Source organism: Pteropus alecto, unplaced genomic scaffold (assembly GCF_000325575.1).
Source record: "Pteropus alecto unplaced genomic scaffold, ASM32557v1 scaffold304, whole genome shotgun sequence".
Taxonomy (NCBI): Eukaryota; Metazoa; Chordata; class Mammalia; order Chiroptera; family Pteropodidae; genus Pteropus; species Pteropus alecto.
The window spans coordinates 463,434-478,639 of NW_006435869.1; the positions used below are offsets into that span (position 1 = coordinate 463,434).

The window sequence follows — 15,206 nt, forward strand, 5'->3', positions numbered from 1 at the left end:
TCTGAGAACAATTGGACTTCTACTCAAACTTATGTTTTTTAAGAGTCAACTGTAATTACTTTCAGAAATGTGAGATAATTCTGCAAGTTGTCTTTTAACGATAGTACATAACACTAATAGGTAGTGATTTTTCATTAAATCGGTTAATAACGTTGTTTCTTTACATGTTGAAGCTTGTTAAATCCATGGGTTAATTCAAATTTATTATGCAATTCTAATATGCAGTTCAGTTTATTTTTAAAGTAATGTTTATATCTTTGTGTTAAGCGGCCATTGAAAAATGATAATTTGATATAATTTGGGATATTTTTACAGGCCTTGTGACACTTCCTGGATATTCCTAGTCCATTATATACTCTCTTTCTTATTGAATAAGCTCCATTTTAAGAGGTGATGTATATAAAAGCTGTTTTTCATTTTCCATTCTTAGATGGTTGGAGTAAATTTCTATATTTGTCAAGTTTATGAAAATAAAGTTTCATGTGAGTTATTTTCACATTTGGCCCTTTGCTTTTTGTTTTTTTCTCTTGACTGGCATGTGGTGAACAGACTGATTTAAGAACAGAGACCCATGAAAGGATATCCCCCCATGGTAACGTTAGGAACTGGGTTTCCCAGAATTCATTTTTTCTCTGGTTCCATATGAGAAATCACCAATAGCCTCACTTGCATGAGATGTGGAAGGCAGAAGTGAAGAAGACAGTCAGATATTGGAGCCACCACCATACAGATGGTGAAAGAGATAATAGGGGCTTTGAGGACACCATCTTCTGGCTGATTTTTTTTTTTTGCATTCTTTACCCTTTAATTAAATGTATCTTCAAAACTACCAGCAACTGTTTGATTTTCATTTTCTTAGAGGTGTAGGTTTCCACTGATGTCTCCACAAGATCCACATTAAAGTTCCATTAGAATAATTAATTAAAAATTGAAAAGATAAAACACAGAAAAAAGAGAAAAAGCAAAGTCCATCAGAATGTGGATTTTTCTGCTGGCTCTCTTCCATCCATCAGGAAACTAATTCAGACTTTCATGCTGTGAGTATTCTCTGATTCCCCTCTTCCCTGAATTATATCTGTGTAAAGTCTAATTTGCATTGGAAACAACTTATGCTATTAATAGTGCTGGTGAGTATGTTTTCCTGATTCACATGACATCTACAATCGTGCCATCAAAAAGAAGGACATGGGAGTTTGTTTCTCTGCTGTACGTGCGGTGGCTGCCTTAACCAGGTCTTTCCATGTGAGAACAAGCATCTTCCTTCTGCAGGAAGGCTGTGGGCGTTTCCTGTTACTTGCCTGTTACTTGTAGCTGAATGTAATTCCACAATATGCTTTCACTTCGTTGGATGTATGTGATTAAAAATATGTGCATTCTTTAGTCAAATGAATATTTCTGTAGTTGTTTCATAGATATATTTTATTAACTTTTTAAAGCTGTAGAATGTTAACAAATATTGCAATGATATATTATTAACACATCTCATTATAATTATGGATTTCCAGATGTTTGCAGGTTTTTTATTTAATCATTATACACTATGAAACAATATTATATGCGTACAAGTTCAGGTATTTTTCTCAGTCAATTTTTTTTCTAGTTTCAATTTTTGCCGTGAAACTAATTTTTTATTCTTAATACTAAAAATGTAAATCATGGTTTTTTCAGTGCCCTCTTGCCAGTGTCCCACATATAGTCAAAAAGAAAGGGGTAATAAATTCTAAAAAGAATGACCACAAATAAAGGTGTGTGAGGTATGATAGTATCAGGTTGTTCAAAAAGACTTTTTACAGGATTTTGGCTTGCATTAGGTGATTTAATTGCTATTCAAGGAAGCAGGACTTTTTTCTGTTCTGTGAGAAGGTAAACTTCATTCTGTCATTGGTAATCATAATTGTTATTTTCTAGAAGGCAAAACTAGTGTAGTGGAGCTGAAAATAATTTGTAAGAAGTTCCAGTCAATGATATTAGTAGGCAAAAGGGAATATTGGTCATTGTTATAATTTGGAACTATATCTTTTACTACTTTTTAGAGATATGAGTAAAAATACCCTTATGACTATCTTGGTGCATTATAGTCACTGATTACCTTTGATGAAGGAGGTGTGTGACATTTGTCACTTCAGCAGAATGAGACTTGGCCTTACATTGAGTCCAAGGCCAGCTCCCTGTCCTCTGCAACAGCTTTTGTCTTTCCTCTTGTCTAAATAAACACCGATGTATTTCCTAGTATATTAGACGCCATTTACCATAAAGAACTTCAGTTAAAAATAAAAATTCACTTCTTCGTATACTACATAATATATTTAATGTTTCTTTTAGGTTTCTACTAAAACCTATACGTTTAGGTAAATTGCAAGAAAACATAAACCTAGCAAGGGAGAGACTGCAATCAAGCCTTTCTTTCTCAGAGACTATAATCTTTTTTTCCCCCAGTTTTATTAAAGTGTAGACAATTGCTCATGTTTACATTGTACAATTCAATGAGGTTTTTTTTTTCATTTAGTTGACATACAATAATGTACTAGTTTCAATTGTACAGCATAGTGATTAGAGATCTATATAACTCACAAAGTGATCACCCCACTAAATCAAGTACCCTTACATATTTTTTACATTATTGACTATTTTTCTTATGCTACACTTTATATTTCCATGACTATTTTGTATCTATCCATTTGTACTTCTTAATCCCTTTGCCCTTTTTCATCATCTCCCCCAACCCCCTCCCGTCTAATAGCCCTCATAATATTTTCTGTATGAGTTTGTTTCCGTTTTTGTTGTTGTTGTTGTTTATTTTATTCCTTAGATTCCACATGTATATGAAATCATGTGATATTTGTATTTCCCTATCTGACTGACTTCATTCAGCACAATACCCTCTAGGTCCATCAAGGCAATATCTTTTTCCCTTTTATTCTGTGTATGTCTTTTAATCTGAAGTGAGTCTCTTGGAGGCAGCATATGTGGGGGTCTTCTTTTCTTATCCATTTAGCCGCTCTATCTTTTGGTTGGAGCACTTAATTCTTTTTCATTGGAGGTACTTGTTGATAGGAATGTAGTTATTACCATTCTTTATTACATTTCCTGTACTGTTGGCTTGGTGTCGATGAATTCCTTCAGCTTATTTTTGTCTGAGAAGCTCTTTATCTGTCCTCCAATTCTAAATGATAGCTTTACTGAATAAAGTATTCTTAGTTGTAGATCTTGGGTTTTCAACACTTTGAATATTTTGTGCTAAGCCCTTCTGTCCTGCAAAGTTTCTTTTGAGAAATCATCTGCCAGTCTTATGGGTGCTCCCTTGTAGGTAACTAATTGCTTTTGCTGCTTTTAAGATTCTCTTCTTGAATTTAGCCTTTGGCATTTTAATTATGATGTGTCTTGGTGTGGGCCTCTTTGGGTTCCTTTTTTGAGGGGACTCTCTGAGCTTCCTGGGGTTGTATGTTTATTCCCTTCACCAGGTTAAGGAAGTTTTCTATCATTATTTCTTCAAATATATATTCAGCTTCTTTTCTCCCTCTTCAGGTACCCCTATGACATGGATGTTGTTACCCTTAATTTTGTCCCATAGGCTCCTTAAAATATTATATTCTTGGTTACTTTTGCCCTTCTGGTTGGGTGTCTTTGGCTTCTCCATCCTCTATATTGGTGTTTCAATTCTCATTTTCCTCCACTCTGTTGATTCCCTCTAATATACTCTCCATTTCAGATCATGTGTTCTTCATTTCTGATTGGTTCCCTTTTATAATTTCCATTTCAATTTTTAAGTCTTTTTATCTTTGTTAAAGTTTTCACTGAGTTCTTCTACATTTCTCTTAATTTCACTGAGCATCTTTATAACCAGTGTTTTGAACTCCACATCTGTTAGATTGCTTGATCTCTGTTCTGTTCTTTCATATGGTGTCTGCTTCTTTGTCTTCCCATTTTGGCTGCCTTTCTGTGTCTGTTTCTATGAACTCAGCAAAGCTCCTAAGTCTCCCAGTCTTATTAATGTGGCTTTGTGTAGTAGGTGTCCAGTGGCACAGTCCTGAGAGGGGCTCAGCTGCAGGCCAAGTTTAGCCCCAGCCCATGCCCCTCTGGGGCCACTTGTTAAGATTCAGCAAGCAATCCACAGATGCTGTGGTTATAATTGCCCCCAAGAAACCACACCAGAAACCGAGGTCAGCAGCCACCAGTGTGAGTCTTGGCGCTGCTCAGCAGATGGCACAGGAGTCACTGAGGACACACCTTGATGTGGCTTGGGTGGGGCCATGAGTTGGGGGAGGCAGGGTTTCATGGACTCCTCTGGGCCGAGCAACCTGTTATCCAGTTTGATGACATCTCAGCTATGGTGGGGCTGGATCCGCACACTGGGAGGGAGAAGAGCTCAACAGAAGACGAATTGATACCTCTGGCACTTCTGTCTGGGAAAAAGCTTTGCCTCTGGCCCTCTCCCCGACAACTCGGTGTCCCTTTGTAAGTTCTTGGTGTCCACTGAGCAGCCGACCTGGCACTGGTGCTCAGAGTAAGCGAGTCCATCTCCGTGAAAGTCCGCTTGCAGACACAACCCTTTTAAGAGGCGTCTGCAGCTGTCGGCCGCTACTGCTTTGACTTCTGTCCTACTCAGCTGCTCAGACAGGGCAGCCTCTGTCTTCACCCTCTCCTACCTCCAACTGTTGCAGGGTGATTTCTCATTTATCTCTCTAGTTGTAGGACTTCTGTTCCTCTAGACCCTCATGAGACTTTGCTTGCTGTTTGCTCCGTGTTTCTGTCTCAACTTTGGTGTGGTCACAAAGGGGATGAACGAAGTTATAGGATTTGGATGTGAAGCATGAGACAAATGTGTTCTTACTGTCCTGGAGTTTATATTTTGTGGGCAAAAAGAGATGGTTAACAAATGATAAAGCTTTGGTTTATAAGATGGAAATAAAAACTGATGGAATGTAAAGTATAATATGAGTTGATAGTGAGGCTGGGGTGTGTATATATATGCTATGATGGTAGGATCCTTAGTGAGTGACGATGTCACTATTGATCAGTTGAATTTCTAGCATCTTAAATGCTGTGTCAGGAACTGCTTGGGTGCAGAAGTAAATAGAAGATGGCAATGTAGAAAATTCTGCACTTCTGTGATCGACAGGAAAGATTCCCCATAAACGTAGAGATGTAGACATCATTTATCTTCATTTTTGGAACTGTTAAACATTTTATTTACAGAATAAAGTAACATTACTTATGACATTGGACATTATTATCTGGGACTTGAAACTGTCTCATGATTTGGGTTACAGATATCTATATTGTCTTTGTGTTTAATGTCATTTGAGAGGATTTTCACTTACCTTTAAATTGTTTAAATGATATATTGTTTGGCATTTACATTTTGCACATGTACACACTGAGTGACACCAGGTATACACCATTACACCGTGGAGTTCCCCCCATTTGAGAAAACACCTACGTCCACCTACACCATTCTGGCCCATCTTGAGTTTATTCTCTGAGTAGAGTGGTATCTGTGCAAGGCTACTGTGATTTCCCAGTGGGAACATCACGAAGAGCTCTGGATGCTTAGAGTCAGTCTTCCAAGGAATAATTGAGGTGAGCCGTAGAGACTGCATTATTTTCAGTAATATCCTAATTTAGTATAAAAGAAATATGAGAAATTTTCAACATCTTATCTCAAGAGTGGCTGGAAGTCTTTTGTGTCCATGATCCATAGACCCTGTAGCCCATTTTTCTCTTCGTAAGTTTTTATTCACATACTTAGACTTCCAGCATGTTATGAACTTATGAGAAACAAAAGTAATAGCTATGAGTTTTTATAAAGAGTAAAGAAATTGAATTTTTAATTTTTTTAGTGTTAGCTTATATATAGGAGGGGTTTCATTCAAATGCATACAATTTTTTGTTTGTTTTTTATCTTTTGATGATAGTATACATTTGTATAAACTCACAAGTAATGTAAAACATTTTACATGTATATTTAGTATAATATGTATACTGAATATAATTAGTATATTATATGCTAAATATAAATATAATATATTTAGCATATTTAGTATAATATATAAAATAATATATAGTAGTATATTTATGTAAAAATAAAATATTTTTATTTAGAATGTTATTTTATATAAAATAATATACTAAATAGAAATGAATGACACATTGGCTTTTCTATGCTAGGAGAATGTTAAATTCTCCTGAACCTTGATTTTTGTATGTTCAGTTCTTTCCACCACTGTGGGATCCCTGTTAGGAAGAATTAAACAACTGGGGAGGGACATGGGCCACAACAGGCCTTTCTTGCAGCCCCGTCTCAATTGAGAAAACTCCCTCTAGAGTGAAGCAAGAATGCTCCTAGAATCTACCTTTGAGTTTCAGTGAGATTCCTTGGACAGATCTGTGGTTCTGAAACATAAAGGTGCGTCCCAAGTGGGATCTGCCTGGGGACATCCTCAGTCGTGGGTGTCAGCATCATTTCCTTCCATTGCCATCTTTGGACCATTTTCAGCTCTTTGTTTCCTAACTCAAGCCTACTCTCCGCCTGCAGCCTTGGAAACTTCTTTAGATGGGTCTTTGCCATCAAAAGCGTTATAATGATACAAATTCCCATAGCTCCTAAGAGGCATGTCTTTGCTAACACAGACATTACCTTTGCTATTTTTACTTCCTCTGTGAAGACTTCCCTTAATTCCCACCCTCTATGAGCCAGTTATAATGAATTCGTTGGTTTCCCCAATGTGCATACTTGCTAATGGTTCCATTTATTTACACATTATCTGAAATTTCTGTTTGACTCCAACAGTCATCCTCATCACCTTTTCCATTGCAAAACAAACAGCAACTGAATTTGTTGCTTCCTCTGTATAACATAGGAATGCTTGGGGTTGGGCCTGGGGCACCGGGCCTCTTCACAGTTCCCAGGGATGAATCCATCAATCTAAGCCCAACATGTGTTTCTCTCTTCTAGCCTCTCTTCTGGCCAGAGATCACTTTAACATAAGTCTATGACCCTTTGAGCCAGAGAGACAATCTCATAAGGAGACAAGACAGGAATTTCCCTCTGTTCCTACTGTTGATTGATGCTTTGGGAAGTGTGATACTCTAAATCTTCTAGGGGAAGAACTCAGGGACAAAAGCTAACTCAGAAGAGCAGAGCAGAAAGAGAAGAGAAACTCTGTTCTTTGTGATGTCCTCAAGCCACTGAATTAATTCTGGACTGATTCTACCTCCAATCTTTTTATAAAAGATGACAATTTTTACATTAAGCCACTTTTAGATGGGTCTTTGCCATCAAAAGCATTATAATGATATAAATTCTCATACTTCTAAAAGACATGTCTTTGCTAATACAGACATTACCTTTGCTATTATTCACTTTTTCTGTAAAGACTTTCCTTAATTCTCACCCTCTTAGACTTGACTTTCTCTATTCAGATCTTCTGCCCATTTTTAAATCAGAGTTTTTCTTTATTTGCTATTAAGTTGTACAAGTTCTTTATGTTTTAGATATTAACTATAATTCAGATATATCTTTGCAAATACTTTCTCTCATTCAGTAGGTTACATTTTTATTTTGTTGATGGTTTCCTTTTCTATGAAGAAGCTTTTAGTTTGAGGAGGTCCCACTTGTTTATTTTTGCTGTTGTTGCCTTTGATTTTGATGTCAGGTTCAGAAAGTCATCACCATGACCTTTGTCAGGGATCTTATGGCCTATGATTTCTTCTAGGAGTTAATTGGTTTCAGGTCTTACATTCAAGTCTTTAATACTTTTTGAGCTTATTTTTGTGGATGGTGTAAGATAGTGGTCGTTTCATTCTTTTGCATGTGTCTGTCCAGTTTTTCCAACATCATTTATTAGAATAGGCTTTCTTTGGACTATTGTATAATCTTGGCTCTTTAGTCATAAATTAATTAGCCATGTATGTATGGGTTTATTTCTGGGCTCTCTATTTTGTCCCATTGATCTGTGTGTGTGTTCTAATCCAATACCATATCCTTTTTGATTAGTACAACTTTGTAATATAGTTTGAAATCAGGGAGTGTGATGCATTCCTCTTCGTTCTTTTTTTTTGTCAAAGTTGCTTTGATATTTTGTGTGGTTCCATAAAAATATTGGGATTATTTGTTCTATTTATGTGAAGAATTTCATTGGAAGATTGATAGGGATTGCACTGAATCTGTAGATTGCTTTGGGCGGTATGGAGATTTTAACAATATCAATTCTTCCAGTTCATGAGCCCTGAATACCTGCTCATTTCTTTGCATCTTCTTAATTTTTTTTTCATCAATGTCTTGTAGTTTTCAGGATACAGTTCTTTATCTCTTTGGTCAGATATGTTCCTAAGTATTTTAATTTTTTTATTGGAACTGCAAATATAATTGTTTTCTTAATTTTTCTTTCTGATAGTTTGCTATTAGTGTATAGAAACACAACCGATTTTTGCATTTTGATTCTGTATCCTGCAAGTTTATTGAAGTTGCTTATAAGTTTTAACAGTTTTGTGTTGGAGGTTTTAGGGTTTTCTATATATAGTATGATGTCATTGGCAAATAGTGACAGTTTTACTAATCCCCTCCTATTTGGATGGCTTTTATTTCTATTGTTTGATTGCTATGGCTAGGACTTCTATTCTAATACTATGTTATATAAAAGTGGTTGGAGTGGGTATCCATGTCTTCTTTTTGATCTTGGAAATTTTTCAGCTTTTCACCATTGAGTATGATGTTAGCTATGGGTTTGTCATCTATAGCCTTTATTATGTTGAGGTGTGTTCCCTCTATACCCACTTAGTTGAGAATTTTTATCATAAATGGTGTTGAATTTTGTCACATGCTTTTTCTGCATCTATTGAGATGATCATGCTTTTTATCCTTCATTATGTTAATATGGTATAGTGCGTGGACCGATTTGCAAATGTTGAACCATCCTTTTACCCCTAAAATATCCCACTTGATCATGGTTTATGATTCTTTTAATGTACTATTTAATTTGATTTGCTAATGTTTTATTAAGGATTTTTGCATCTATATTTATCAAGAGTATTAGCCTGTAATTTTTTTCTGGTGGCATTCTCTGGTTTTGTTATTAGTGAAATGATGGCCTCATAACTTGAGTGTAGAAAAGTTTCCTCCTCTTTTATTTCTTCGAAGAATTTGAGAAGGATAGGTATAAATTCTTCTTGCAATTTTTGGTAGAATTCACCATTTGGACCTGGACTTTTGCTTTCGGGGAGGTTTTTGATTACTGGTTTAATGACTTTACTAGTAAATACACTGTTCAGATTTTTTATTTTTTCATGAGTCTTAGTAGGTTGTATGAATCTAGGAATTTATCCATTTTACTACATAGTCCATTTGTAGACATATAATTGCTCACAGTAATCTCTTATGAACATTTATATTTCTGTAGTATGTTATTACATCTCTTCTTTCACTTCTGATTTTATTTATTTGAGTTCTCTTTTTTTGTGTGTGTGAGTCTAGCTAAAGATTTGCCAATTTTGCTTATCTTTTCAAAGAACCAGCTTAGATTTATTGATCTGTTTTATCGTCTTTTTAGTCTCTATTTCATTTCTGCTCTGATCATTCCTATTCCTCTTTTTTCTGCTAACTTTAGGTTATGTTTCTTTTTCTTAAGGTATAGAGTTATGTAAAAGCCTACATTTCAAATATCTGTGTATCATTAGGTGTAATTGTACTAAATATTTCCTATATATCTTCTCCAAAGTAAGAAAAAAACTCGTTGTAAGATGTCATAAAGTGGCAACTCTAAATATTTTATTTGATTTCTCTGAGCCCAGATGATCACAATTTTAATGTAATGTGCTTTAGTATTTGTATTATTAAGTTTAATTCGTTGATTATAAAATTCTTAAATTCAAAGGACAGTTAGCTAAATTAGCAACCAACTCTCTTATGTGCATATTTAAATGAGATGGCTAAAAGTGAGCAAACTAAATTCTGGAGGTATGTAATACTAGAATATGCATTGATTAGGGCCTCAGCTATGAGATATCACTTAAATGTTTTAATCAGAAATTGGCTTGATTGTGTCTTTAATGACAATAACAATGATGAGGTGAACGTTGAGTCCACTCCCATGGATATGGAGTTCTGATGTTCCACCAGTGGGACTAACCAGTCCATGTAACTATACTTACTGCTTTAAAGGCAACATAATATTCTTCACAGCAGAAGAAAAAAATTCAGGGTTACCATGTGATCCAGCAAACCAGCTTCTGGGTATATACCCCCAAAACTTGAATTCAGGGACTGAAGGGGATAGTTCTACATTCGTGTTCATAGGAGCATTATTGATGAGAGCCAAAGGGTGGAAGCAATCCACGTGGTCATAAGTGAATGAATGAATCAACAAAACTTAGTGTATATATACAATGGAATATTACTCAGATTTAGAAAGAAAGGAAACTGTGACATGCTGCAACATGGGTGAATCTTGAGGACATTATGCTAAGTGAAATAAGCCATTCAGGAAAGGACAACTACTGTATGAATCCATTTGTATGAGGTCCTAAAATAGTGAAATTCATTGATACAGAAGGTAGGCTGGTTGTCAGGGCTGGGGGCAGAGGGGAATGGGAGAGGTTGTTTAATGTGTAAAGATATACAGCTTTCAAAGACGAAAACAGTTCTGAGATAGGTTTCCCAATGTCATTGTACTTCTCATTATTGAACTGTATGTACACTTAAGGTGTAAATGGAATAGTATGTGTATATTACCACAATTAACACTAAAAATGTTAAAAGCAAGAGAAAACACAAACCAAAGAATGAAAGAAAATTTTGCAAGTCATATCTGATAAGGGATTTCTATAAAAAAAAATCTAAAGAACTCTTACAACTCAATGATAAAAAAAATCAAATAACCCAATTTTAAAGTGTCAAAGGATGTAAAAAGACATTTTTTTCCAAGGAAGATGTTCAAATGGGCAAGAACAACACATGAAAAGATGCTAGAAATCATTAGTCATCGAGGAAATCCACGTCAAAACCCCAGTGAGATACCAGGTCACAACCACCAAGATGGTTGGGATCAAAAAGTGAAATAATAACTGATGTTGTGGAGGATACAGAGAAATCGGGACACACACTCCCCCACCCCCATTGCTGGTGGGAATATGAAATGATGCCGCAGTCACTTAACAGTCTGGCAGTTCTTCACACATTAAACCTAGAATTATCAGAGGACCCAGCAATTCTCTCCTGGGTATATGCCCAAAGAAAGAAAAATATATGTCAAAATAAAATCTTGTACATGAAGGCTAATTGTGTTATTCAGAATCACCACGAGCTGGAAGGTGGAGAAAGGATGGGTGGAAGCTTCAACGCTGTCAGCAAATTTCAAAATGGAGCCAAACTCTTTATTACACATGGTGAGATCGTTTTTCAATGGGCTTGTAAACAAGGGTCACAGTTCCATGAGTGTCCTCGCAGCCTGTGCCAGCCCTTGACCCAGGAAAGACCTCAGATCCCCTGGTCCCAGTCTGGTCTGGCCTGGGTGCCCCTCTTGCTCAGGACAAGGGCATCGCTCTGTTTGGAAACTGACTGAAATCCCCTTCTCACACCTGTGTCCCGCGTTCAGCAAGAGGGGCAGGAAGACACCATTGTCCCTCTAGGACCATGAACAAGTTTTGTTTAAAAGCATATATCCTTTTAGGGTGCAAGGTCTACCCACCAATGGAAGCTTGTTCTGTTAAGCCATCTGCCTTCCTACCCTGGTTGTCGCTCAGAAAGAATGGAGGCGGGTCATTGCAAACTGTCCAATCAGAGTCGCAGAAGGGCGGGGATGCTCCGCAAACCGCGTGGACAGTTCTTGCTGCGTTGGAGTTTGTGTCTCAGCTGCGCATAATATCCCTAGGTGTCTCTGCGGCAGCATCAATGCCATTGTGACTTGCAACCGCCACGGGAGCCCCAGGGATTTGGCCAGGGGACCCTATAAACTGGGAAATGGTGAGTGTGCGGTGCAGGGTGTCCCAAGAGAAGGACAAGGGATGGTTGGAACCGGTTGGAACCGGCTGTGGCGGACCGGCCTCCCCGCGGCCAAGTAGGAGTCTGCGGACCTGATTCCCCTGGGGGCTTCGCTGGGACCTTAGTCCCCTCCGCCACACGGCGTGGGGGCTGGGCCGGCAGTTAAGACCCTGGGTGTCCTGTCCCGTCACTGCGCGCGACGACTTCGGTCCCGTTACCTGAGACTCACTGGGCAGCTCTGCGCCCACAGCCCCGCGTCTCCCCAGATGGTGCGGTGACCAAGGAGTTGGGTCATCGGACGACAATTGTGACTCGTTCTGTGGAGTTGGTGCGTGGGAGGAGCTATGGTTTGTGGGGTCCCCAGTCCCTCCTTTGTCTTCAGTGGGACTTGTTTACTCCTCAGTTCGAAATGTGAAAATCTGGGTCTCAAATCCACGGCCTGTCCCCGCAGCTAGCTTTTCCTGGGACTGGCGAGAAATCCATCAATTTTCAGATTTCTGCTTGCATTCTCAAATGCCACTTTGCGGTCTCCGATTCACAGAATCATCAGCCGTTTCTCTTCCCGCGTGTATTTCTAACAGATTTAGTCTGTTAATTATCATTTTCCCGCATTCAATGGATGGCTCATTTTAAAGATTTCTATTTTGTGTGTAGTTATTTTACAGTAGAGGAAAGCCGAGAATAACCACCTGAAATACTTTCATGAAATCCCTGTTCCTCTCCCCCAGAACCTTCCCCGGGCACAGACGTCCTATGGGAAGTCCTTTGCGTGGAGGCTCCTCTTTGAAACTTTTCTGGGTGTCAGCGCTGCTTCTCCCTGGGTTTGCCACCTTGAAAAGATTTATTTACTTGTTTTTTGGTCTCCATTTTTCAATAAATGTGAAATGTATTTGATCAATAGATCTTCAAAGGCAGTATAAATATTTCCAAAGAGGCATGAGATAAATATCAGAAAAAAATTAAATAGAACAGTATTACATTGCATGTGCTAAAATTTCTTGTTTCTTATTTTCCTCCCCCGAGCAGGAATAGTAATATTCTCAGGTCTCGTCTTCATTTTTACTTTGGGGGTAGGAGGGGTGATTTCAAATGGAATTCCAAGGCTTAGACTTGAACATCAGAAGTGTTCAAGTATGCTTAATTATTTTAAAATTGTTTTCCTGCCATGGATATAATAATATCATTATTTTCTGAAAGTAATAAAATGTAATTTTTCTTATTGAACTAGAAAGATGACTTACAGTTTTCTTAATTCTTCTACACATAGATGTTGGTGTTGTATGAATTTGCTGGGTTCCTTGACACCAGGTTTGAGTCATTTAAAATATCCACGTGGTCCAAAACAATGTGACTAGTCAGAGTCCTGTGGTCAGTGACCCAAGCTAAGGCCCCCTTGACCTGCAAAAGGAAGCAGTAGAAGGCCCAGTGGTTCTCCCTGGGGAGCCTCCCTCTGCAGGTGTCCTTCCTGTTCACATTCACCATGGAGGAGGCTTTACACTGGGAGAAGCCACAGCCCTGGAAAGCTGGGGGCACAGCTGCACCTGGGGGAGGGGTGTTGACACAGCTTCTGAGATTTTTTTTGTGGTTTCCCTGGGCTTGTTTGTAGACACAGGTAAGAGTTTTGCATACACAGCATAGATGCTCTCAGAGTGTAATTTGTGCACATGGAGAAAGTCTGTGAAAGTCTGGAGTATGTGTCCTGTATTAGGGTTTGTGAACTGGGAATTCATTTGGGTCAGAACCCTAAGCTGCATCCCGCTGAGACTCTCCTCACTGTGAGACAAGTCTGGGGGAAGGGACGCTTCCATGCTTACAGGAGAAGGGAGGGAGATGTGGAGGGCCCAGAGTTCATTCCTGGGGCTGCTCAGGTGTCCCTGCCCCGCTTTCCCAGGGACTGACCCACTGCAGGGGTTCTCTCTCAGCTGGAGAGTTTGGAATGTGGAACCTATGGAAAATGGCTTTCTCTCTGTCCCCTGGGAAGCGTGCTGCTCATCTGAGCTGGTTCCAGTACTTGTGTTTCCTGTGGATCCTTTACCGACGAAACAGTGCAGCCCTTTGCCTCTAGTTCCCTGAGCACGTCATTTAATTCCCTGTGTGAGAAATAATATATTTAGCTTCTTGAGCTTAAAAATGTAAGTTGGTTGAGAAATGTGATGGCATTAAGGCAAAGAAACTGTTGTAGTAAATACAATTTTTCTTCCTTTTAGACAAGATAACCTTGGGATGTAAGATAAATGTGTTTAAGCTCTTGAGTCCACTTTTCATTTTTACACCAGTATGTATATGGGTGTCCCTGGAGAACACTGAAATTTAAAAGTCTAAAATAATCCAATTCCTATTTTAACTGATGTGAGGAAAACTGAACAAAGCTTGTGTAGATCTTTAAAATCCTGCTATTTTTAAGGGACTAAACCCAAATGCCTATTGCGTCATGATATGCGACTTATTTCTGAAACTACTCCCCACTCTGAGACATAGGGGAAGGACAACCTGGGATGCAATTTATCCCTTAGTTAACAAGAGATTTGAAAAATTTAATTTTGTATGATTTATACTTTTGTAGCTGTTAGTGTTTAAAGGAAATAAGTCTTAGAATGGTTTCCTATGTGCAAAAGTTAAAATTCAAGAAAGACTAGTAGATAGTAAAACATGGTATATGTAAATTTTTGTGTTTATTTTCAATAAGTGTAGAAGATAGAAAAGTCTGACTTAAGAAGACTCACTGCCCACATATCTTGGCCCCTCCAGTGCTGTTAGTCCAGCCACCCCCAAGTACACAGTTTTGATCATTTATTGAACTTCCTTAGCGTTTCTTTATATAAAAACAAGTGATTGCAAATGCCTGCTTTTCTTGCCCATGTTTGTCTCTGCAATGAGCAGTCAGACTCCGCATCGTTTGGTATTTGCTGCAGCTTAAGCCCCCTCCCCCTTCCCTGCCTCCACCCGGGACAGGCTGAGGGACAAGCTGAGGGGAAAGTCAGGGCGCCCTCCTCTGCGCTGGCTTCAAGTTCCAACCGCACAGGCCCCGTCTGTGAACAGAACTCTTGCCCTGAACTCTTGCCATTATTGTTTGATCTTGGGCAAGTTATCCAGCCTTTTTATTCCTAAATTTCTTCAACTGTAGACTGATATTAGACTAATACAAGCATTCTTCGTATGAACAACTTTACTCAGGCTCCTGAAACTTCTCCCAGGCCTATCGCGTCCTTGTGAAATCCAGTTTCAGCAG

At 38.4% G+C, this 15,206-nt stretch overlaps 1 protein-coding gene across 1 annotated transcript in view; it reads left to right on the forward strand.

The window, feature by feature from the left end:
* The first annotated feature begins 11,817 nt into the window (after window positions 1–11,817).
* Window positions 11,818–15,206, forward strand: part of LOC102898838 (zinc finger protein 709) — a 36,278-nt gene continuing 32,889 nt past the window's right edge. The window contains exon 1 of the mRNA XM_025046674.1: window positions 11,818–11,959. Within this exon, the coding sequence (XP_024902442.1) occupies window positions 11,957–11,959 (3 nt within the window). The 5' untranslated portion in view covers window positions 11,818–11,956. The remainder of the gene's footprint in view (window positions 11,960–15,206) is intronic.